This window comes from Amblyraja radiata, chromosome 39, assembly GCF_010909765.2.
Source record: "Amblyraja radiata isolate CabotCenter1 chromosome 39, sAmbRad1.1.pri, whole genome shotgun sequence".
In the NCBI taxonomy this organism is placed as follows: Eukaryota; Metazoa; Chordata; class Chondrichthyes; order Rajiformes; family Rajidae; genus Amblyraja; species Amblyraja radiata.
Window position 1 is genome coordinate 16,042,295 of NC_045994.1, and position 23,946 is coordinate 16,066,240.

Consider the following 23,946-nt stretch of genomic DNA (forward strand, 5'->3'; position numbering starts at 1 on the left):
CCCCTCTCTCTGCAGTTCTCAGCTCCTGGCCTTTGTGAGATTCAGCTCCATCTAGTGGAGATGTGGAGGTTTGCAGTGGACACTGCATTGTGTTAACGGGAGCCGAGGCTACAAGAGGCTTGGTTACAGGTTTGTGAATGGGCTGCAATCTCAAGGACGTGGGAGCAGGAGGAGGCCACTCGGCCCCTCCAACCTACCCCACCATTCAACGCAGTGATTGCTGGGCTACCCCTGGCCTTGTCTCCACCTCCCTGCCCACACTCCCCTTTCAAAATTGTAGCATTCAGCTTGAAATGGTAGAGAGAAGATTGACTAGGATGTTGCCAGGACTAGAGGGTGTGAGCTATAGGGAGAGGTTGAGTAGGCTGGGTCTCTATTCCCTGGAGTGCAGGAGGATGAAGTGTATAATAGAAGTGTACAAAATCATGAGAGGAATAGATCGGGTAGATGCACACAGTCTCTTGCCCAGAGTAGGGGAATCGAGGACCAGAGGACATAGGTTCAAGGTGAAGAGGAAAAAGATTTAATAGGAATGGGGGAGTGGGAGGGGAGAGGGACGGGACGGCAGGTGGTGGGAGGGGGAGGGGGATGGGAGGGGGGTTGGGAGGGGAGGTGGGAGGGGGTGAGATGGAGTGGTGGGTGAGGGGAGGGCAGGAGATAAGAGGGCGGGGATGAAGGGGCAGTGGAAGGGGAGGGGGATAGGAGGGCGAGGGGGGGTTGGGAGGGGGGAGGGGATTGGAGTGGGATGGGGGGATGGGAGGGGGGTTTGGGATGGGAGGGTGGGAGAGGGATGGATGGATGGAGTGTACACCAGGCCATGGATGATGGCATTAACAATTGGCCTGGAGTCGGGAGCAGAGTGGGAAGACGTTCTGGGTGTGGAGATGAGCCGCCACCTCTCACATCTCTGCTCATCCTTTGTTTGTTGCTCAGGGCGAAACCATCTCACTCACCCGCAAGGTTGATGACAATTGGCTCGACGGGAGAATCACCGGGACCAATCGGCAGGGCATCTTCCCGGCCAACTACGTCCAGGTGGTGAAGTGGCCAAAGGTCAAGGTCTCCAATGAGTTTGCCGTTGGTCCAACCTCACCCAACCCCAACTTCCCCCAGCCCCCGACCAGCCCCACCTCCAAGCATCAGGCCAACACCATGATGCCCCCATGCCCGCTCTCCCCCAACCCCTCCCCAGCCGGCACAGCCCAGACACACCCCTACACCTCGCCCGGCCCCAGCGCCAAGCTCCAAGCCCCCTCCTCAATGATGACCCCAAACCAGCCCGGCCCCAACCCCCCCCTGACTCCCAAAGCCCACTCTTACACCAACACCCACCCTGACACCAACGCCCAACCAATGCCCAGAAACCCAAACGTACCCCGTCCCTCAACGGTGCCCACAACTCCATCCGACCATAGAACCTCAGCACTCCACAAAGCCCAGACCCACCCTAACATCTCACCATCCCCTCAAACCCACCAGTACCCCAACATCTCACCATCCCCCCAAACCCACCAGTACCCCAGTAGTTCACCATCCCCCCAAACCCACCAGTACCCCAACATCTCACCATCCCCCCAAACCCACCAGTACCCCAACATCTCACCATCCCCCCAAACCCACCAGTACCCCAGTAGTTCACCATCCCCCCAAACCCACCAGTACCCCAACATCTCACCATCCCCTCAAACCCACCAGTACCCCAACATCTCACCATCCCCTCAAACCCACCAGTACCCCAACATCTCACCATCCCCCCAAATTCACCAGTACCCCAGTAGTTCACCATCCCCCCAAACCCACCAGTACCCCAGTAGCTCACCGTCCCCCCAAACCTACCAGTACCCCAACATCTCACCATCCCCCCAAATTCACCAGTACCCCAGTAGCTCACCGTCCCCCCAAACCAACCACTTCTTCAACAGCTCGTTGACCAACATAAGCCCAGACCACGGCAACATTGCACGGACCTCCCCTATCCAGTCTTACCCCAACATCTCATCAACGTCCCCAGCCCAGCCCCCGCCCAAAGCCAACCACTACCCCAACACACAAACCCCCACAGCCCAGACTCACCCCAAAACTTTGTCCATTCCCCAAACCCAACTCCACTTCAACATCTCACCAATGCCCACATCCCAGCCCCATCCCATCTCAATGCCCTCATCCCAGCCCCATCCCATCTCAATGCCCTCATCCCAGCCCCATCCCATCTCAATGCCTTCATCCCAGCCCCATCCCATCTCAATGCCCTCATCCCAGCCCCATCCCATCTCAATGCCCACATCCCAGCCCTATCCCATCTCAATGCCCCCCACATCCCAGCCCCATCCCATCTCAATGCCCCCCACATCCCAGCCCCATCCCATCTCAATGCCTTCATCCCAGCCCTATCCCATCTCAATGCCCTCATCCCAGCCCCATCCCATCTCAATGCCCTCATCCCAGCCCTATCCCATCTCAATGCCCTCATCCCAGCCCCATCCCATCTCAATGCCCTCATCCCAGCCCTATCCCATCTCAATGCCCTCATCCCAGCCCCATCCCATCTCAATGCCCACATCCCAGCCCCATCCCATCTCAATGCCCTCATCCCAGCCCCATCCCATCTCAATGCCCCCCACATCCCAGCCCCATCCCACCACTGCACCACCACCCCACTTCTCCCCCGCTCCCCCAATGGACCCCACCACCTCATTGACCAGATTACCAGCCAACCAGCACTGGCAGCCCGTTCGGCCGGCCAATGGGCATGAGGACGTGCCGCCCGGCGCTGCCCAATGGCCCCTCCGGCCGTCACCGTCTCCACGGACACTGCCGGCACCAGGAGTCATGGCAACCACCGCCTCCGCCCAGCAACCTGCCCAGGTAAGGCCCGCGACCGGACCAGTTGGAGAGTCTAGGGTTAGAGGGCACAGCCTCAGAATTAAAGGACCTTAAATAAATAGAATTAGGAAGGAGATGAGGAGGAATTTCTTCAATCAGAGGGTGGTGAATCTGTGGAATCCATTGCCACAGGCGGTTGTGGAGGCCAAGTCATTGGGCATTTTTAAAGCAGAGGTAGATAGATTCTTGATTAGTGCGGGTGTCAGGGGTTATGGTGAGAAGGCAGGAGAATGGGGTTAGGAGGGAGAGATAGAGTAAGTACGTTTATTGGCCAAGGATTCACATACAAGGAATTTGCCTTGGTGCTCCGCCCACAAGTAACAACAAGACATACAGTGACAGTTACGAATGACTCAGAAAACACTAAACATTAATAATAATACAACATTAATGATAAAACACCATTGATCAAGCATGTGAACCAACACAATACCAGATCAAAGGGAGGCTACAGATTTTTGGCTGTTGAGTAGAGCAACTACTCGTGGATAAAAACTGTTTTTATGTCTGGCTGTGGCAGCTTTGACAATCCGGGGTCATGATTGAATGTAGTAGTAGACTCTCGATGGGCCGAATGGCCTAATTCTGCAACGATCACTTCTGAACTGATAATTACACCGTGCGGGTCGCTCGTTGCCAAAGAGGCGGCCACACCCCCACACAAATCGCACATCCCCGACATCGATATTCCATATCCAAGATTCAAGAGAGTTTATTGTCATGTGTCCCAGATAGGACAATGAAATTCTTGCTTTGCTTCAGCACATGTAGACATGAATACAGAACAGATTAGTGTGTCCATATACCATTGTATAAATATATACACACATGACTAAATAAACTGATAAAGTGCAAATAAACAGATAATGGGCTATTAATGTTCAGAGTTTTGTTTGAGTTGAGTTTAATAGCCTGATGGCTGTGGGGAAGATTCAGATTCCGATTCCGATTCAATTTTAATTGTCATTGTCAGTGTACAGTACAGAGACAACGAAATGCATTTAGCATCTCCCTGGAAGAGCGACATAGCAAATGATTTGAATAAATAATAATAAGTGTCCGGGGGGGGGGTGATTGGCAGTCACCGAGGTACATTGTTGAGTAGAGTGACAGCCGCCGGGAAGAAGCTGTTCCTGGACCTGCTGGTCCGGCAACGGAGAGACCTGTAGCGCCTCCCGGATGGTAGGAGGGTAAACAGTCCATGGTTGGGGTGAGAGCAGTCCTTGGCGATGCTGAGCGCCCTCCGCAGACAACGCTTGCTTTGGACAGACTCAATGGAGGGGAGCGAGGAACCGGTGATGCGTTGGGCAGTTTTCACCACCCTCTGCAATGCCTTCCGGTCGGAGACAGGGCAGTTGCCATACCATACTGTGATGCAGTTGGTAAGGATGCTCTCGATGGTGCAACGGTAGAAGTTCACCAGGATCTGAGGAGACAGATGGAAGCAGCTATTCCTGAACCTGGACGTTGCAGTCTTCAGGCTCCTGTACCTTCTACCTGAAGGTAGCGGGGAGATGAGTGTGTGGCCAGGATGGTGTGGGTCCTTGATGATACTGCCAGCCTTTTTTAGGCAGCGACTGCGATAGATCCCCTCGATGGTGGGGAGGTCAGAGCCGATGATGGACTGGGCAGTGTTTACTACTTGTGTAAGCGCCTTGTCCCATTGTGTGAGGTGTCTTGCAGGAGATGCTGGCCCACGGTGCCCCAAAACCAGGGCATCACACCTGGCCACAGCACACCGAGGTTCACCTGCACCTACCTGGTGCAACTGAGAGCCTAACAAATTATAACATGGACAGGCGGCGTCTCTGGAGAATGGGGGTGGAGCACGTTTCGATACGATACAACTTTATTTATCCCTGGAGGGAACTCGGTTTGCCGACAGTCATAAAACACAACTGGATACAGGAAACATTAAATGTAACTGACAAGTGGACAGTCCAGGATTGGGGACGTGCACAGATTGGGGGGGGTGAAGGGGAGTCCGTCTACCCCACGACAGAAGGGGGAGTTATTGTACAGTTTGGTGGACAAACCGTACATCTATGCATTCATGGCCACCACTGGAGAAACATGGGAAGGGTCTCATCGCCTCCCCTCCCCCTCTCCTCCACCCTCACCCTCACCCTCCCCTCTGCCCCCTCCCCTCCTGTAATGACACTTCCTCTCTGTTGCCAGGGGTCGCAGACAGAGGTCGCGAAGGGAGGGGGCTGGAGCACGTAAGTCATCAAACTCCCCCCCCCCCCCCCCTCACTCACTTTCGAGGGGCAGCTGAGGGGGCAGGATAAGAGGGCGTGAAGGGGGGAGGGGGATGGGAATGTGGAGGAGGGAAGGGGCTGGGTCTTACTGGAGGCTAGGAGGGCCGAATGGACCAACAGGCTGGCATGGGCAAGGAGGACCGAATGGCCTGATCCTGTTCGACATGGAAAGATGCCATTAATATGGAGAGGATACAGAGAATATTTGCAAGGATGTATGCATGCAGGACCCGCGGGCCTGAGCTACAGGGAGAGGTTGAACAGGCTGGGTCTCTATTCCTTCGAGTGCAGGAGGGTGAGGGGTGATCTTATAGAGGTGTACAACCATGACAGGAATAGATCAGGGAGTCTTTTGCCCAGAGTAGGGGAATCAAGAACCAGGGGACATAGGTTTAAGGTGAAGGGGGAAAGATTTAATAGGAATCTGAGGGGTAACTTTTCCACACAGAGGGTGGTGGGTGTATGGAACAAGCTGCCAAAGGAGGTAGTTGAGGCTGGGACTATCCCAACCTGAAGTCTGAAGAAGGGTTTCGGCCCGAAACGTTGCCTATTTCCTTCGCTCCATAGATGCTGCTGCACCCGCTGAGTTTCTCCAGCACTTTTGTCTACCTTTAAAAGGCATTTAGACAGGTACATGGATAGGACAGGTAGAGAGGCTATGAGCTAAACGTGGGACAGGTGTAGATGGGCATCTTGGTTGGCATGGGCACGAAGGGCCGAAGGGCCTGGGTGAGAGGATGTGGGTGCCTTGCGTACAGGGAGGGGGTGAGTGGTGAGGTGAGGAGTTGAGGAGGGGGGTGTGGAGGTGTGTGGGTGGTGAGGAAAGGGTGAGGGGCCCAGGGCAGGGGCCCAGGGCAGGGGCGAGGGGGTGTGAGGGTCCCGCTGACCGCTGCCCGTGTCTCTACCCCAGGTACCGGGCTCTCTACAACTACCAGCCGCTCAACAGTGACGAGCTGGAGCTGCGGGAGGGAGAGTTGGTGGACGTGATGGAGATGTGTGATGATGGCTGGTTTGTGGGTAAGGCCGGGGGCCGGGGATGGGGATTAGGATGGGGCCTAGTCTGGAGGCCGGGGTTTGGGGCCCAGACACACTGGGCTGGGGACAGGGGCCTGGGGACAGGACTAGGCCTCACTGGAGCTGGCCGGGCTGAAGGCCTGAATGGAGCCTTGCTAGATGGGCCGGGTGCTGGGACTGGACTAGGCCTTTGCTGGGCCGCCGGAGCAGGCCGGAGCCAGGGTTGAGGCTGAGGCCTTAGACTTGGCACAGGGGCCGGGAATGGGGGCTAGGCCGCTGGAGCAGGGGCCGGAGCCAGGGGGTGGGGTTGGGGTTGGGGCTGAGGCCTGAGACCAGGCCCAGGACGTTTACTCACTGCCTCCCTCCCCTCTCTCTCACAGGAACCTCTCAACGGACGTGTGGGTTCGGAACCTTCCCCGGGAACTACGTGAGGCCGGTCTGACCCCCGTCTAGCCCCTGTCTGACCCCCTCCCCCCGCGGGGAGAGTGGGCTGTGGGGGGAGCAGTTTGGGGCCTGTGGGAGGGGTACATTCTGTTTCAGGGGCACAGTAGCAGTTTCAGGGATACAGGGACCATCAAACGGGGTTCAGGTGCTTTGAGGGGGTTCAGGGAGGAGTGAAATACAGGAGGGTCGGGGGGGGTCACAGAGGGTCCCAGGTCAGAGGTCAGCGAGAGGTCATCACCACCCCCCTTTTCTTTTATCAAAAATCAAATGTAATCACTTATTGCAAGAATATATACAATACAAACCAATACCGAACAAACCCTCCACCCTAATATAAAATTACCCGACTAACTAAACAAATATTCTAAACTCTTCTATGATCTTATACAACTGTGTTACAATCCTTGTCAAGGATGTATTCCACCCCCAGCAGTCCCAGAAATCCCCCAGGGCGCCCGTGTTCAGCGAGTGCTCCCTCTTTAACTCCACCCGGGCGCGGACGTTACCCCGAACAAGGGACTGAGGCCTCTTCCGCCTGGTGCCGTGACCCGTGGATGGCCAGCTTGGCCAGGCCCAGGAGCAACCCGACCAGGACATCTTCAGCCCCAAACCCTCTCCCCCTACGCACAGGGTGTCCAAAGATGAGGGTGGTGGGTGTGAAGGCGAGGAGCAGCCCCTTTAGATATTGGAACAGGGGCTGCAACCTCACACGCCCCATGTACACGTGGAACACAGACTCTTCCAGCTGGCTAGTCTGTGAACCGTGAGAGAAACAGGTTGCACGGGACTCCTCGATGCAGTAGCCCCCAACCCAGGTCCCCGATGTAGAGGGGCCACCCCCCTCTTAGGGTCAACGGCAGCGAGAGAGAGGGGGGAGGGCAGCATCCATATGTTCCAGGTCCTGGAGGGAGAGGAGGATCCAGATGCATGTGGTGGGGGGGAGTGAGTCGTGTCGGAGGGGGCCAGTGTGGGGAGGGCATGGTGCGATCCCAGCCGGGTGGGGGGGTCTCCCCAATTTGATCCCAGCGTCAGCCAATCGCATGTAAAACCTGTTTCACTTCAATAAATGGATGTGGGATCCAGGCTCTCTCCTCATGTACATGGGTCAGTCAGCTGCCTGCGTTACCCCCCCCCCCCCCCCACGCGGTCCCTGTGGTCAGTCGGTCACTCAGTGGGGTCACCACACCCGCACGGATCAGCCTAGGGGGGTGACCCCCCCCCTCCACCAACACTGACCAAACCCGTCCCAAACTCTGACCCTGAAGGACCTGAGGAAGCACAGGTAGAGTTGCTGCCGCACAGCGCCAGAGACCCGGGTTCGATCCCGACTACGGGCGCTGTCTGTACGGAGCAAGGTTGAGGGGACGGGGACGATGGTTCGCTGGACAACTGGACAATCTGGACAGAGGGGACGGCTGGAGGCCCTGCTACAGCCTGGGCCTCGCCTGGATCGGGCCCCGCTCCTGGAGACCGATTTTGGAGTCTTGCATGCTGCCTCAGTGGACTATATCTGTACGCCATGCTAATCGGGGATTGTGCTTAGCTATGCTTGTACTTTACTGAACTGTAATGCATAAATTAAAATAATTTCACTGTGTGGTTGTACATGTGACAACAAAGCACAATTGACCATTGAGCAGAAACTCTCAATAGGATGAGGGAGGAAAAGGGGGCCACGTAAATGCAGAGGGCATCCCCTGCTGGGACCGCTGGTGGCCAGGCAGTGGACAATGGTGGAGCAGGGACCACTCCCTTGTTGTCAGACACTGGGTCCCTGGGGAGATGTCGGGCTCTGACAATCTCCTGCTCATTGCAGTTAAAAACTCTCAAAACTCTATTAAAGCACGGTGGCGCAGCGGGTAGAGCTGCTGCCTCACAGCGCCAGAGACCCGGGTTCGATCCTGACTACGGGTGCTGTCTGTACGGAGTTTGTACGTTCTCCCCCGTGACCTGCGTGGGTTTTCTCCGGGTGCTCCGGTTTCCTCCCACACTCCAAAGACGTGCAGGTTTATAGACGTGCTTAAGAAGGAACTGCAGATGCTGGAAAATCGAAGGTAGACAAAAATGCTGGAGAAACTCAGCGGGTGCAGCAGCATCTATGGAGCGAAGGAAATAGGCAACGTTTCGGGTAGAGACCCTTCTTCAGTCTGAAGGAAATAGGCAACGTTTCGGGCCGAAACCCTTCTTCAGACTGAAGGAAATAGGCAACGTTTCGGGCCGAAACGTTGCCTATTTCCTTCGCTCCATAGATGCTGCCGCACCCGCTGAGTTTCTCCAGCATTTTTGTGTACCTCAGGTTTATATGGTGATTGGCTTGGTATAAATGTAAAACTGCCCCTAGTGTGTGTGTGTGCAGGATAGTGTTAATGTGCGGGGATCGCTGGTCAGTGCGGACTCGGTGGGCCGAAGGGCCTTTTAACGGGCTGTATCTCTAAACTAAACTAAACTAAAATTTCTGTGGAATTCTCTGCCTCAGAGGGCGGTGGAGGCAGGTTCTCTGGATGCTTTCAAGAGAGAGCTAGATAGGGCTCTTAAAAATAGCGGAGTCAGGGGATATGGGGAGAAGGCAGGAACGGGGTACTGATTGGGGATGATCAGCCATGATCACATTGAAGACTTTGAACCCACTGTGGTGGATGTTTTTGTAAATTGAATTGTGTGTATGTCTGTAGGAAATTGTCTTTGTATGGCTGTAGAAACGGAGTTTCCTTTAAGCCTCACTGAGGTTCAAATGACATGTAATAAATATTGAACTGAATGGCAGTGCTGGCTCGAAGGGCCGAATGGACTACTCCTGCACCTATTGTCCATTGAAACTAAACTCAAACTAAACTCAGACTTAGACTGAACGGCAGCCCCAGTGAGCTAGGAGCCTGTGCTGCTTGATGCGATGATACTGTGTCACGGAATGTGGCTTTGTGGTGCAAGGCAATAGAGACGCTGGGTTTCCTGTCATCATTGCTTGTGCTTCTCTCCTCTCCCCCATCGCTGCTCACATTTCTGCCTCAACATCGCGGCTCTAGAGAGGGGCGTTTGGCGACCGCTTCAGGTTCAATGTTTGTCACGTTTAACGAGGCACAGTGAGAAACTTTGCTAGGCACGCTGCCCAAACACAACAGTTATTCCTTAAATGAACACGACCAAGTCAAACCCAAGTCCAACAGGTAGAGCAAAGGGGAAGATACAGAGTGCAGAATATAGTTCTCAGCATTGTAGCGCATCAGTTCCACAGACAAAGTCCAATGTCCGCAATGGGGTTGAGGTGAATCGGACGGTACCCTAGCTTATGGATGCTCCAGTTTCCTCCAACACTCTAAGGATGTACAGGGGTTGTAGGTTAATTGGCTTGGTATAATTGTAAAATTCTCCCCAGTGTGTGTAGGGTAGTGTTAGTGTGCGGGGATCGCTGGTCGGCACGGACTCGGTGGGCAGAAGGGCCTGTTCCCAGCTGTATCTCTAAAATAAACTCAACTCAAACATATTGAATGGCGGTGCTGGCTCGAAGGGCCGAATGGCCTACTCCTTGCACCTATTGTCTTTGCTACTATTAGTTTTTTTTCTAATGTGCTGGTAGGTTGACGAGGAGAGTGGGTGGGTTCCCCTGGAGCTGTGAGGCAAAAGGGAAGGGATCCAGGGTGGAACCTGAACACACGGACTCTGTGCGGGAGACACGTACAGAGAGGCAGCAAATGTTGCTCTACCGGTTCGACAGGCATCCCGGGAATGAGCTGAAACTAACCCAGCCTCACCCAGTGACACCGGGCAGGCCAGGCCAGGCCAGGCATCGCCCATGGAGAGAGAATCCACCCAGTCACCCTTCCTCAGCGCTGGAGAAGGCCGGCCATCGCAAGCACCAGGGAGTGTTTTGGTTTGGAGAAGTCGGTGAAGCCAGGAATTGTTGAACATTGGGATCTGCCCGGTTAGAAAAAGGGACAAGAGTGTTTAGTTGTTAAACATACCGACAACTGTACATCCCTCGATCAGTGCGGGTGTCGGGGGTACTGGGGAGAAGGCAGGAGAATGGGGTTGGGAGGGAGAGATAGATCAGCCATGATTGAATGGCGGAGTAGACTTGATGGGCCGAATGGCCTAATTCTGCTCCTATCACTTAAGACCTTATGACCTCGTGAACAGAATAATGACATTCTCACTCGTGGCATCACAACAACCCTGTAAACACACGACACACACACACAGTAGATAATATATAAAAAACAACATTTAACAAATTAAACCCAATACCAGCACAAAAAAGCTCAAAGCCCCTGGTAAAATTAAAGGGCCAGTCCCACTTGGCGATTTTTTTCGGCGACTGCCAGTGACATATCAGTGTCGCCGAAAGATTTTGAACATTTCAAAATCCAGCGGCGACTAAAAAAAAATGCTGCGACACTTGAAAAAACGTCAATGCGCCGTAACGCCCCAAATTGTTCGCACACCTGATACGTCAGTCAATGATGTCGGCAGTCGCCGAAAAAAATCACCAAATGGGACAGGCCCTTAATGATAGTTCCCAGTTTAGTTGGTGGTGTGCAGTGTTCAACAGCCTGATGGTTTGTTGGGAAGAAGCTGTTCTTGAACCTGGAGGTTGTGGTTTTCAGGCTCCTGAACCATCCCCATTTACACCAAGCCAATTAACCTACAAACCTGCACGTCTTTGGACTGTGGGAGGAAACGGAAGATCTGGGAGAAAACCCACGCAGGTCACGGGGAGAACGTACAAACTCCGTACAGACAGCGCCCGTAGTCGGGATCGAACCCGGGTCTCCGGCGCTGCATTCACTGTGAGGCAGCAACTCTACCGCTGCGCCACCGTGGCTGACCATCTAAAATCAGTAGCCTGGTCCTGCTTTCTCCCCATATCCCTTGATTCCTTCAGGCCTAAGAACTTGTTCCAATGTAGCATATCTGCCTAATTACTGGGGTGGGATTCAAACCTGGGACCGTCTGGTTAGATGGCCAGCTCCGTCTCATAAACGCCGCCAGGACAACTGGCCTTCATGGTCATGTTGAAACGCTACACCTACAACAACTGGGACTTGAAAATTGTGACTCTGTACACAAAATGCTGGAGTAACTCAGCGGGACAGGCAGCATCTCTAGAGAGAAAGAATGGGTGACGTTTCGGGTCGAGACCCTTCTTCAGAGGAAAGACATTCTTGCCATAGAGGGAGTACAGAGAAGGTTCACCAGACTGATTCCTGGGATGTCAGGACTTTCATATGAAGAAAGACTGGATAGACTCGGCTTGTACTCACTAGAATTTAGAAGATTGAGGGGGGATCTTATAGAAACGTACAAAATTCTTAAGGGGTTGGACAGGCTAGATGCAGGAAGATTGTTCCCGATGTTGGGGAAGTCCAGAACAAGGGGTCACAGTTTAAGGATAAAGGGGAAATCTTTTAGGACCGAGATGAGGAAAACATTTTTCACACAGAGAGTGGTGAATCTGTGGAACTCTCTCCCGCAGAAGGTAGTTGAGGCCAGTTCATTGGCTATATTTAAGAGGGAGTTAGATGTGGCCCTTGTGGCTAAAGGGATCAGGGGGTATGGAGAGAAGGCAGGTACAGGATACTGAGTTGGATGATCAGCCATGATCATATTGAATGGCGGTGCAGGCTCGAAGGGCCGAATGGCCTACTCCTGCACCTATTTTCTATGTTTCTATGTTTCTAAATGTATTCATCAGTCTGAAGAAGGGTTTCGGCCCGAAACGTTGCCTATTTCTTTCGCTCCATAGATGCTGAGTTTCTCCAGCACTTTTGTCCACCTTGTATTTTTTAAAGGCTGTGATAGTCCCCAGCCTGAACCACCTCCTCTGGCAGCTCGTTCCACACACCCACCACCCTCTGTGTGAAATAAAGTTGCTCCTCAGATTCCTATTTACTTTCTCCCCTCTCACCTTAAACCCACGGCCTCTGGTTCTTGAACTTATCAAGCCTAAACCATTTGGGGCCGGAGACCCGGGTTCCATCCTGACTACCGGGTGCTGTCTGTGTGGAGTTTGCACGTTTTCTCTATGACCGCGTGGGTTTTCTCCGGGTGCTCCGGTTTCCTCCCACATCCCAAAGACGGGCAGGTTAGACCGACTCCTCTGCAAAACAGCCCCTAGTGAGTATGGAGTGGATGTGCAAGTGGGATAGCATCGAACTAGTGTGAACGGGCGCGGACTCGGTGGGTTGAAGGGCCTGTTTCCGTGCTGTATCTCTAAACCTCCATGGGTACTAAACTTAGCTTCCACATTGTCTGTCCATTCCCTCCACAGTTATTTTATCACAAATATGAATTTAAATCAGAATTTAAAAATATCTACAAAACAAAAGCCATATGAATAAAACTCTTTAGTCTCAGTGTAAACATTCACTAATACAACTTCCCCCAGCTAACAATGATCTATTCTGCAATTTCCTTGAGCTTCATCCCCTTTGATGTGTGTTCTTCACACCTTAAACCTTCCTTATCTCTGTGTCTCTCTCTCCCCTGAGTCTGAAACATAGAAACATAGAAAATAGGTTCTGGACTAAACCATTGTCCTGGACTTCCCCAACATCGGGAACAATCTTCCTGCATCTAGCCTGTCCAACCCCTTAAGAATTTTGTAAGTTTCTATAAGATCCCCACCTCAATCTTCTAAATTCTAGCGAGTACAAGCCGAGTCTATCCAGTCTTTCTTCATATGAAAGTCCTGACATCCCAGGAATCAGTCTGGTGAACCTTCTCTGCACTCCCTCTATGGCAAGAATGTCCTTCCTCAGATTAGGAGACCAAAACTGTACGCAATACTCCAGGTGTGGTCTCACCAAGACCCTGTACAACTGCAGTAGAACCTCCCTGCTCTTATACTCAAATCACATTTAGAGAATACATTTAGAGTCTTTAAAAAATACATTTGGACAGGTGCATGGACCTCACAGAAATAGGCCCTTCGGCCCACCTTGTCCATACTAGACCCATTTGAGAGCATTTGGCCCACATCTCTCTCACAGTGCGGCGCTCCCTCAGTACCGCCCCGCCCACAGTGCGGCGCTCCCTCACAGTGTCGGGTTGCGTGGTGCCGGGGCGGGGCGGGGGCCGGGGTGGGGCGGCTATAATAAGCGGTGGGGGCGGCGCTCTGACTGTCCCGGGACAGTCTCTCTCTCTGTGTGTGTGTGTCGGGGCGATGTCGCGCTCGGTGCGGTTGCCGGCGCCGGGTCCCTGGGGATTCCGCATCAGCGGCGGCCGCGACTTCCAGACACCAGTCGCCGTGTCCAAGGTGGGTCTCACCCCGACCCGACCCGCCGCGACCCGACGGCACCGTCTGCCCGCCCGCCCGCTCCACCTCTACTCGCTCAACCCACTTTACACACTCACACTCACTCTCACTGTCTCTGAGTCTCTCGCCCCCCGCACTCCCCTCTCTGCCCTCGCCCCCCCTCTCTGCCCTCGCCCCCCCTCTCTGCCCTCGCCCCCCCTCTCTGCCCTCGCCCCCCCTCTCTCTGTCTCCTCGCCACCCCCTCTCTCTGAGTCTCTCGCCCCCCCTCTCTCCCCTCACCCCCCCCCCTCTCTCTGCCCTCGCCCCCTCCCCTCACCCCCTCCCCTCCTGTAACCCCCAGGGTGGGGCTGGGGTGCTCAAGTTGCTTCTGCAGTGAATGAGGGGGGGGATTTGGTGCTGGGGGGGGTCTCAATGCTTGGCTCTCTGGGGCTGGGAGAGTGGACAGGGCATTGTATACCCTGCTGCCCTGTGGGGGGGGGTCTGGGCTGACCGGTGGGGGGGGGGGGGGAGGCAGGGGACTGACTGGTGGGGGGGGGCAAGGGGGTTGACAACTAATCGATGGGGAGGGGAGGGGGGGTTCTGACCGGCTCAGTCTCGCTGGTGACCCCCCCCTTCGCTGCCTTGCCCAGAGGCCACTGATGTTAAGCAGCTACAGGTAGATTCTTGATACCAGCTGGGAGATGAGAGCTCGCTGTCGATAGATGGGAATGTGATTTGGTGTGATCAATGCCTCGTCCCCGTCCCCACCCCGGTCATTCCTTCTTCTCCCCACTCCCACCAGGCTGAAGGTACAGGAGCTTCAAACCCCCACCACCAGACCCAGGAACAGCTTCTTCCCCTCTGGTACCAGGCTTCTGAACGGTCCTTCCATAAGCTAGGGTACTGTCCAATTCACCTCTACCCCATTGCGGACATTGGACTTTGTCTGTGGAACTGATGCGCTACAAAGCTGAGACTATATTCTGCACTCTGTATCTTCCCCTTTGCTCCACCTGTTGTACTGGAGTTTGATCTCATTGTGTTTATGTCTGGCATTATCTGATCTGATTGAACAGCGTTTCCCTGTACCTCGGTACACGTGACAAAAAAAAAACCTGGGCCTAAAATTCGGATTGGGTGCGGTCAGTGTGGAAGGCGGTACAGACCTGAGGGGCCGAATGGTCTCATCTCCCTCCTGGTTCAGCTGCTGACTGGGTGACTCTCCTGGAGCCACCCTTGGGTGTTGACCTGGACCCCACCTATGTAAGGGATGGTCATGTACACTGGAACCAGGCCCTTAGGCCCAACTTGCCCATGCCAACCAAGATGCCCCATCTACACTAGTCCCACCTGCCCGCATTTGGCCCATATCTCTCTAAACCTGTCCCAAACGTGCGTGTGTGCATGTGTGTGTTGCACAGCTGGATCTTTATGTCACAAGGCCTTGAATTAGGCCATTAGGCCCATCAGGCCCACTCTGCCATTCAATCATGGCTGATCTATCAACCCCATTCTCCTGCCTTCTCCCCATAACCCCTGACACCTGTGCTAATCAAGAATCTATCCCTCTCTCTGCTTTTAAAATATTCATTGACTTGACCTCCACAACAGTCTGTGGCAATGAATTCCACAGATTCACCACCCTCCGACAAAAGAAATTCCTCCTTATCTTTCCAAAGGTGTGTCCTTTATTCTGAGGCTGTGCCCTCTAGTCCTAGACTCTCCCACTAGTGGAGACATCCTCTCCACACCCACTCTATCCAGGCCATTCACTATACTGTATGTTTCGATGAGGGCCTCCCCATCATCATTCTAAACTCCAGCGTGTACAGGCCCAGTGCCGACAAACGCTCATCATATGTTAACCCACTCACTCCTGGGATCGTTCTGGTAAACCTCCTCTGGACCCTCTCCAGAGCCAGCACATCCTTGCTGCCCAAAATTGCTCTCGATATCCCAAAAGCTGCCTGACCAGGGCCTGATAGAGCCTCAGCATTACAGCCCTGTGTTTACATTTTAGTCCTCTCCGATGTGAACTGACCCGGACTGACAGCATACCGTTCTGTGACTGTGGGAGTCTGGTGACTGGGTCTGGCTTTTGTTGGGGGTTTAGCCCTGAGTCACTCCAACAATGGGAGGGAGCTCGGCCTTTTGCTGAGGCTGCAGCCTCTGCCCCCCCCCCCCCCCCCCCCACAGACAGTGGGCTGTGGGTGAGCTGGGGAGGGGAAGGAGGGAGAAAGCAAGGACTACCTGAAATTGGAGAAGTCAATGTTCACACCGCTGGGGTGTAACTGGTCGGTGTTGGAGACCGTACCTGGAGCAGGACACAGCGGGAAGTGACCCGACCCGAAACGTCACCTATCCACCTTCCCCAGAGATGCTGCCTGACCCACTGGGTTACTCCAGCACTTTGTACCCTCCACTTGTGGGATAGTATGGACCCGACGATGGGCTGAATGGCTGGCCTGCTGTGGGCTCTACCCTGTCGGGCAAGATGGAGGCAAGGCAGGTACGAGGAACCGCAGATGCTGGTTTACACAAATAGACACAAAGTGCTGGAGTAACTCAGCGGGTGAGGCAGCATCTCAGGAGAACGTGGATAGGCGATGTTCAGACTCATTGTTGTGGAGGGGGGGAGAGGCAGGACAAAGCCTGGTGAGTAATAGGTGGATACAGGCGATCGGGGGGGCGGGGGGGGGAAGAGGTAGGGACGGGGAGTGTGTGAAGTGGGGGGAGGGGAGACCTTCTGCATGCGGAAGTGGTAGAGAGGAAACAGGAAGGGGGCAGACATTTAGACATCAGTCACAAACTCTGAACCCAAGCACGGTGAAAGCAACCCTGGGGGAACTCGGTGGGTCGGGCAGCATCTGTGCAGGGAGTGGAAGTCCCAAAACTACTTTTCAGTTTGTTTTTTTTGGTGTATAAATGTCCTGCTGTACCAACTTAACATTAGAGCTGAGATCATAGCCTTTGAAGCGGCCTATCAAAGTCCCTGCCTCAATAAGGGAGCCAACATCATCAGAGACCCACACCATTCTGGCCACACGTTCATCTCACTCCTGCCATCGGGAAGAAGGTACAGGAGCCTGAAAACTGTAACATCCAGGTTCAGGAGCAGCTTCTTCCCCACAGCCATCAGGCTATTAAACACGGCAACATATAAGCTCTGGACTACAATAGACTATTATTAATATTATTGCACTATATTTGTTTATTTATTGAGTATGTGTGCATGTGTACACACAAACTGTGTGAAACCTATAAGATTGTTAAGGGCTTGGACACGCTAGAGGCAGGAAACATGTTCCCGATGTTGGGGGAGTCCAGAACCAGGGCCCACATGAGGATGAGCTGCCTGATGCTGCAAGTTGCTCACTGACTCCATTCTGCCGGGCAGTCTGGCATCTATCTGTCTGAGTTTATGGTCATGTGAGGAGCACGCACTGCGATGCGTTTGTTAGTAAAAGCCGTTACACTCCTGGAGTACAGGTCGGTGTCTCCAATGGTGATGGCGGTCAAACAAAAGCCCAAAGGCTTCCATCCTTGGCCATCTTTGACTTGTCGACATCATATGGCAGCTTGGTCTAGGGTGGGGGGGGGGGGCCCCCACATGTGAGTTGGCGTGCTAAGGACACAAGTGATAGGAGTAGAATTAGGCCATTCGGCCCATCAAGTCTACCATTCAATGCCATGGCTGATCTATCTCTCCCTCCTAACCCCATTCTCCTGCCTTCTCCCCATAACCTCTGACACCCGTACTAATCAAGAATCCTGTGTGGGTGTGTCTCTGTGTGGGTGTGTGTGTGTACACTGAAGGTGGGTCTTGCAGGTGATACTGGGTAGTAAGGTGGAGAGGGGGGAGTGTGTGTGGGGGTCAGATTGACATGTGGGGTGGTGTGTATGTGGGGGTACACTGACATGTGGGTGTGTGTGCATGTGGGGGTACAGTGACTGACTGACATGTGGGTGGGTGTGTGTGTATGTGGGGGTACACTGACATGTGGGGTGTGTATGTGAGGGTACACTGACATGTGGGTGGGTGTGTGTGTGTATGTGGGGGTACACTGACATGTGGGGTGTGTATGTGGGGGTACACTGACATGTGGGTGGGTGTGTGTATGTGGGGGTACACTGACATGTGGGGTGTGTATGTGGGTACACTGACATGTGGGTGTGTGTGTGTATGTGGGGGTACACTGACATGTGGGTGTGTGTGTATGTGGGTACACTGACATGTGGGTGTGTGTATGTGGGGGTACACTGACATGTGGGTGTGTGTGTATGTGGGTACACTGACATGTGGGTGTGTGTATGTGGGGGTACACTGACATGTGGGGTGTGTATGTGGGTACACTGACATGTGGGTGTGTGTGTGTATGTGGGGGTACACTGACATGTGGGTGTGTGTGTATGTATGTGGGGGTACACTGACTGACGTGTGTGTTCCAGGTGGTGTCGGGGAGCAAGGCGGAGCTGGGGGAGCTCCAGGTGGGGGATGTGATCACCGCCATTAACGGGGCCGACACGTCGCTCATGATCCATGTGGAGGCTCAGAACAAGATCCGGCGCTGCCCCGGGGACCTCCTGCTCCACGTAGACAGGTGGGGGGGGGGAATGGGGGGGTGGTGGGGGCTGGTGGGGGGGGAGGAGAGGGAGGTGGTTTGGGGGGGGGGGGGGGGGAGGGGATCGATGCAGACTGGGGTTGGCTGGTGGGGGGGGGTGGCAAAGGTTGTTTGGGAGTGTGTGGTGGGGGGGACGCAGGGGAGAGTGGGGCTGGGGAGGAAACCAAAGGAGGTGGTTTGGGGGTGTGGGGGCTAGTGTGTTGTTGGTGAGCACGGGGGTCTTGACCATGGAGTCTTGACCGCGGGTTCTCTCTCCACAGGACTGAGTCCACTCTGCCCAACGGAGCTGCGGCCGACTCCTTTGTTGCACAGAGGTTCCAGGTCAGTCCCTGGGGGGGGGGTGGGGTGGAGTGAGTGGGGAGGGGTGTGTGGGAGGGGACTGAGGGTGAGCATGGAGGGGTTTGTGGGTGATGGGACGAGGGAAGGATTGTGGCTGTGGGAATGTGTGGGGGGGGAGGGGGAATGGGCGAGGGGTGGTTGGATGGGGAGGGGGATAGTGGCGGGGTTGGAGAATGGGGAGGAGGGGGCGGGATGGTTTGGGAATGGGGTAGGTATGGTGGGGGGGGTAGGGTAAGGGTTGTGGGGTGGGGTGGGGTGGTGGGTAGGGGGAATGGTGGGGGGGAGGGATGTTGGGCGGGGGGAATGGTGGGGGGATGGAGGGGGAATGGTGGGGGGGTGGGGAGCCTTGAATGACCGCTACTCACACCCTCTCTGGTCATCGACGCCGGAGTTCCATCTTCACGGCAAGATGCCCTGAAAATCATCGGACTGGCTGCAAGGCCACAAATGGGCCCCGACCTCTGGTGTTTCAGAGGAAGAGGACTTAACTTTCTGCTGCCTTTCCCCACAGTGGACATTTTTGATTCTGCTGTGGGGGGGGACACGTTTGTATTGAACTCTATGATGTGTTGTGTACATTTTCTTTATTTTTTAAAACATTTTTCTATGGTTTGTATGGGAACTTATTATCTATTTTATGTAAAGCACTTAAAACGAGTTGACTTAAAACGTGCTATATAAATAAAACTTACTTACTCTCTCCTGCAGACTGTCCTCCACTTGAGCGAGAGTGAGGGCGGGGAGGCAGCAGGCAATGAATCTGGGTCATCGGGTGAGGGTGGGGATCGATCGTACACACCCCCTGCCCTACCCCACCCCCCCATCCACAGCTCCGGCCGCAGGTCGGTGAGGTTTAGTTTGCTTTGGTTTTTGGTTTCCCCTGAGTTTTAGTTGAGGGCAGATACAAAATGCTGGAGTAACTCAGTGGGACGGGCAGCATCTCTGGTGACGTTTCGGGTCGAGACCCTTCCTCAGACTGATGTCAGGGGAGGGGGCGGGAGAAAGATAGAATGTGGTCGGAGACAGTAATAGTAATAATAATAAATACTTTATTGATCCCCTCAGGGAAATTCAGATGTCCAGAAGCCCCCAACCAACAAACTCACAGATTCAAAACGAACGCAGACAGAAAATACATAGAATACAATGTGGACACTACCTGAGAGCAATAAATACTTTAAAAGACCAATAATTAACAATTAAAAATTAAAAATTGCAAAATGCATCCCCCTACAGCCTAGCGGTCCGAATTATAAAATCTAATGGCTGCAGGGGTGAAGGATCTCCTGAACCGCTCCGTTCTACAGGGCAGGGAGAGGAGCCGGTTGTTGTTCCGAGTGCTCTTCTGACTCTCCAGAATTACATGGAGGGGATGCCCGGGGTTTTTCAGGATGACCTGCACCTTGTGCCTCATACGCCTCTCAAGCACATCCATCCCAGAGTCTACTCTCCCCTCCAGCACTGAGCTAGCTCGTTTAACCAATTTGACCAGCTTCTTGTTGTTTTTTGCACTAATGCTGTTGCCCCAGCAGACAACAGCGTAGAAAATAACGCTTGCGACCACAGTGTTGTAAAACATGTGCAGCATATCATTACACACATTGAAGGATTTGAGCCTTCTGAGGAAAAAGAGTGCTCTGGCCTTTTTTGTAGAGGGAGTCAGAGTTGACAGACCAGTCCAGTTTGTTGTCAAGGTGCACTCCAAGGTATTTATATGTCTGCACCACCTCAATGTCAGCCCCTGCAGCGTTGACCGGCTGAAGGGGGAACTTGGACCTGCCAAAGTTAACCACCATCTCTTTAGTCTTAGTTGTGTTCAGGATGAGACAGTAAGGCTAGCGAGAGAACTGGGAGGGGGTGGGGATGGAGAGAGAGGAAAAGCAAGGGCTACTTGAAGTTAGAGAAGTCAATGTTCATACCGCTGGGGTGTAAACTACCCAAGCGAAATATGAGGGGGGGGGTCAGAGCAGCCTCTTCACACGAGGATGGTGGGTGCACGGAACGAGCTTCCAGAGGAGGTAGCTGAGGCAGGGACTAGAAACAGCGTTTAAAAGACACTCGTGTCGGAAGGAACTGCAGACGCAGAGAGACACAAAAAAACAAAGGACTTTGTGTTTCAGATCCGTGTCCCCGAATCACAGCCCGCGGAAACCGAGCGAGAGGAGTCCGTCTCCTGCCGTGTCGAGGCTCAGCGTGAAGGTAAAGGCACCCTGGGGTGGGCGAGTGGTGGTCGCATGGGTGCTGGTGGGTGGGGGTCCTGGGGTTTAGATGATGGGACCTCAGGGCAGGGATTGGGGTCCGGACGCCTCATGGGTCTGAAGGGGTGTCCCTGGGGTGGGGGGTGCTGGGTCCAGATCGGGGAGCAGGGTCCCATTTCTCTGGCCTCTCGTTCTGTGCCGATGAAATAGTTCTGAAGGGTGGCGGGGGAGGTGGCTGGGGTTGGGACATGGGGTCAGGGGGGTGGGGATAGGGGGTTAGAGTGTGGGATTGAGGCGGGGGGTTCGATTTGGGGTTCAGGGAGTGCGTTTCAGGGGTCGGTGGGGGGGGTGTGATTGTGGGCGGGGTGAGGTGGACGGAGCAGGGCGCTGACCCTTGCTCCCCTCTCTACCTGCGGTCACTCTCGGTCTCTCCTTCCCCCCCAGGAAGTGTGGCCGGGAGAGGGAGGACGCCGGAGCCTCTCCCCCACCCCCACCCCCCACCCGGAACCTCGGCTGACCCGCTCGGCAGACTCCAGCCCCTGGGGGACGAGGAGTCGCGCTGACCGATCCCTCACCCCCAGCCCCGTGTTGGCCGGCCCTGGGTATGTAACACAACCGCGTGGATCCCCACCCGTGGACACCCACTGACCGCCCCATCCCCCCACACTGACTGCCCCACCCCCTCCACTGACCGCCCCTCCCACTGACCGCCCCACCCCCTCCACTGACCGCCCCTCCCACTGACCGCCCCACCCCCACCCACTGACCGCCCCACCTACTGACCGCACCACCCCCCCCCCCCCCCACCCACTGACCGCCCCACCCCCAGAGTAGGGTTAGAGGTGCCCGGTACTGACAGGTTTGCCTCTGCCCCCCCCCCCCAGGGCACCTGTCCAGAGGGGTCTGGGCCGGGTGGACAAGGACTCTGAGGTCTACAAGATGATCCTTGAGAACCAGGCAGCGAAAGAGCCCCCGAAGCAGTCTGCTCGCTTCCGCCTCCTACAGGAGGCCATGGACAGTGGCCGGGAAGGTACGGGGGGGGGGGCTGTTTCTAAAGGGGCGGGTCATTTCTGAGGGGGGGGGGGCTCCGGAAGGTGATGTGAGAGGGGGAGGGGATCGGGGGCTGCCGGTGGTCTTGAGGTTGTGGGGGTGGGTGGGGAAGAGGGGGGGGGGGCTGATTAGAAGGGTGGACTTGATAGAGGGGGGGATTAAGGATGGGGCTGGGGGTTTATCAGGGAGAGGGTGGGTGGGTGCTTTTGGGGGGGTGGGGAGGCGAGAAGGGGAAAGGTGCAGAGGGTGGTCTGGGGGGGGGGGGGGGCATGTGTGGTGAGGTGGGGGTTTCTCTGGTGGTGGGGTCCCAGCTTGCCCGCTTGACTGCCCCCGTCTCTCTCTGGTCTCTCCAGCTCCTGTCGCCCAGTTTTCCAGCGGGCTCGCCCCCTCTGCCCCCCGATTCACGGCCCCCAAACACCTCGTGTGTGAGAAGTGTGGATCCGTCATCCTGTGAGTATTTCCCCCCCCCCAACTCAACTCCCAAACCCAGGACAGACGGGGACAGTTATCGGGGGCGGGGCAGGGGGGACAGTGTGGGGTCTAAAGGTCTAAACCCAGTCAGGCAACATCTCTGGGGAGAAGGAAGGGGTGACATTTTGGGTCGAGACCCCGACCCCACCCGAAACGTCACCCATTCCTTCTACCCAGAGAGAGGGGGTCGTGGACGGTTCTGTTGGTCACGGAGAGTTGTTTGGGGGGGGGGGGGGGGAAGGGCCCGGTTGGTCCAGGGAGGATGGGGCGTGAATCTAGGGTGGGGAGAACGGCGGGGGGGGGGGGTGAGGAGGTGGGGGGAAGGGGCGGGTCAAGGGGGTTGAGGTTCGGGTAGTCTGTGTCCTGTGCTGCAGCCCCTCACCCTCTCTTCCCCCCCCCCCCCCACCCGGTGCAGCACGGAGGCGGTGAAGATTCAGGAGGGCAGCTACCGACACCACGAGTGCTACGCCTGTGCGGACTGTGGCCTCAACCTGGGCATGAGGGGCCACTTCTGGTTCAACGACAAGATGTTCTGTGAGAAGCACGCCTGCCAACGCTACCAGGACCAGGCGGCAGAGAGCAGCTCCTGACCCCACCGTGACCCCCCCCCCCCCCGCCCCAACACCCTCTGACCCCCAACACCCTGACTGTGACCCCGGTCCTGACCTCACCACCCGCTGACCCCAACACCCTCCAGGTGACCCCCACCACCCTCTGACCCACGACCCCTTCCAGCCGCACACCACCTAATTGTAAAATACAGGGTGTTATAAATAAAAGATAACAATAGCATTAAGCAACTGAATCACTGTCTTCTGATTTTTACCCAGTTCATAGGAAAGTGGGGCTTCCCCCCCATTAGCCCTAGTGGATGGGGTAAGTGGGATAAAATAGAACTAGTGTGAAGGGGTGACTAATGGTCGGCATGGACTGGGTGGGCCGAAGGGCCTGTTTCCTTCCAGCATTGACAGTGGCAGAAACGGTAGATGATAAAAGATTCTTCACATCTTGTCCTGAACCCAATATTCTTTCTGAAATCGCTTCTCTCAGCTGCCCCGACCATGTGCGCATCCCCTCTGATCTCCGTTCTTGCACCTCTTCTATAACTCTGCCCTCTACTTTGACTCTCCTCCTCATTAACAAAGTGTAAGGGTCGGCACGATGGCGCAGCGGGTGGAGCTGTTGCTTTGCCATGACAGTCAAGTCAAGTCACTTTTATTTCTATAGCACATTTAAAAAACAACTCTCGTTGACCAAAGTGCTTTATATTGGTGGAGGTACTAATGTTACACGACATTGGTTGATAGATTAAGTACATACATAAATATATACATATAGCCCTCGCTCAGAGGACGTCAAGAAAGGCTTGAGAGTAAAGATGAGTTTTATGTCTCGACTTAAAGGAGTCGATGGGGGGGGCAGTTCTGATGGGAAGG

General features: G+C 54.8%; 2 protein-coding genes across 2 annotated transcripts; both read left to right on the plus strand.

The window, feature by feature from the left end:
* Positions 1 to 888: 888 nt before the first annotated feature.
* On the plus strand, positions 889 to 7,111 carry LOC116967371 (cell surface glycoprotein 1-like; the record flags this gene model as incomplete). Its single annotated transcript, XM_033013880.1, has 4 exons — positions 889 to 2,865; positions 5,062 to 5,102; positions 6,052 to 6,158; positions 6,536 to 7,111. Coding segments are annotated over 4 exons (2,187 nt in total), but the record flags the coding sequence as incomplete, so codon positions are not given.
* Positions 7,112 to 13,708: 6,597 nt separating this feature from the next.
* pdlim2 (PDZ and LIM domain 2) lies at positions 13,709 to 23,315 on the plus strand. The gene is made up of 9 exons (XM_033013886.1): positions 13,709 to 13,851; positions 18,280 to 18,431; positions 18,713 to 18,773; positions 19,500 to 19,633; positions 20,912 to 20,990; positions 21,434 to 21,591; positions 21,874 to 22,019; positions 22,393 to 22,489; positions 22,926 to 23,315. The coding sequence occupies exons 1-9, from the start codon at positions 13,759 to 13,761 to the stop codon at positions 23,098 to 23,100; spliced, it is 1,095 nt and encodes a 364-aa protein (XP_032869777.1). The 5' UTR covers positions 13,709 to 13,758; the 3' UTR covers positions 23,101 to 23,315.
* Positions 23,316 to 23,946: the final 631 nt, after the last annotated feature.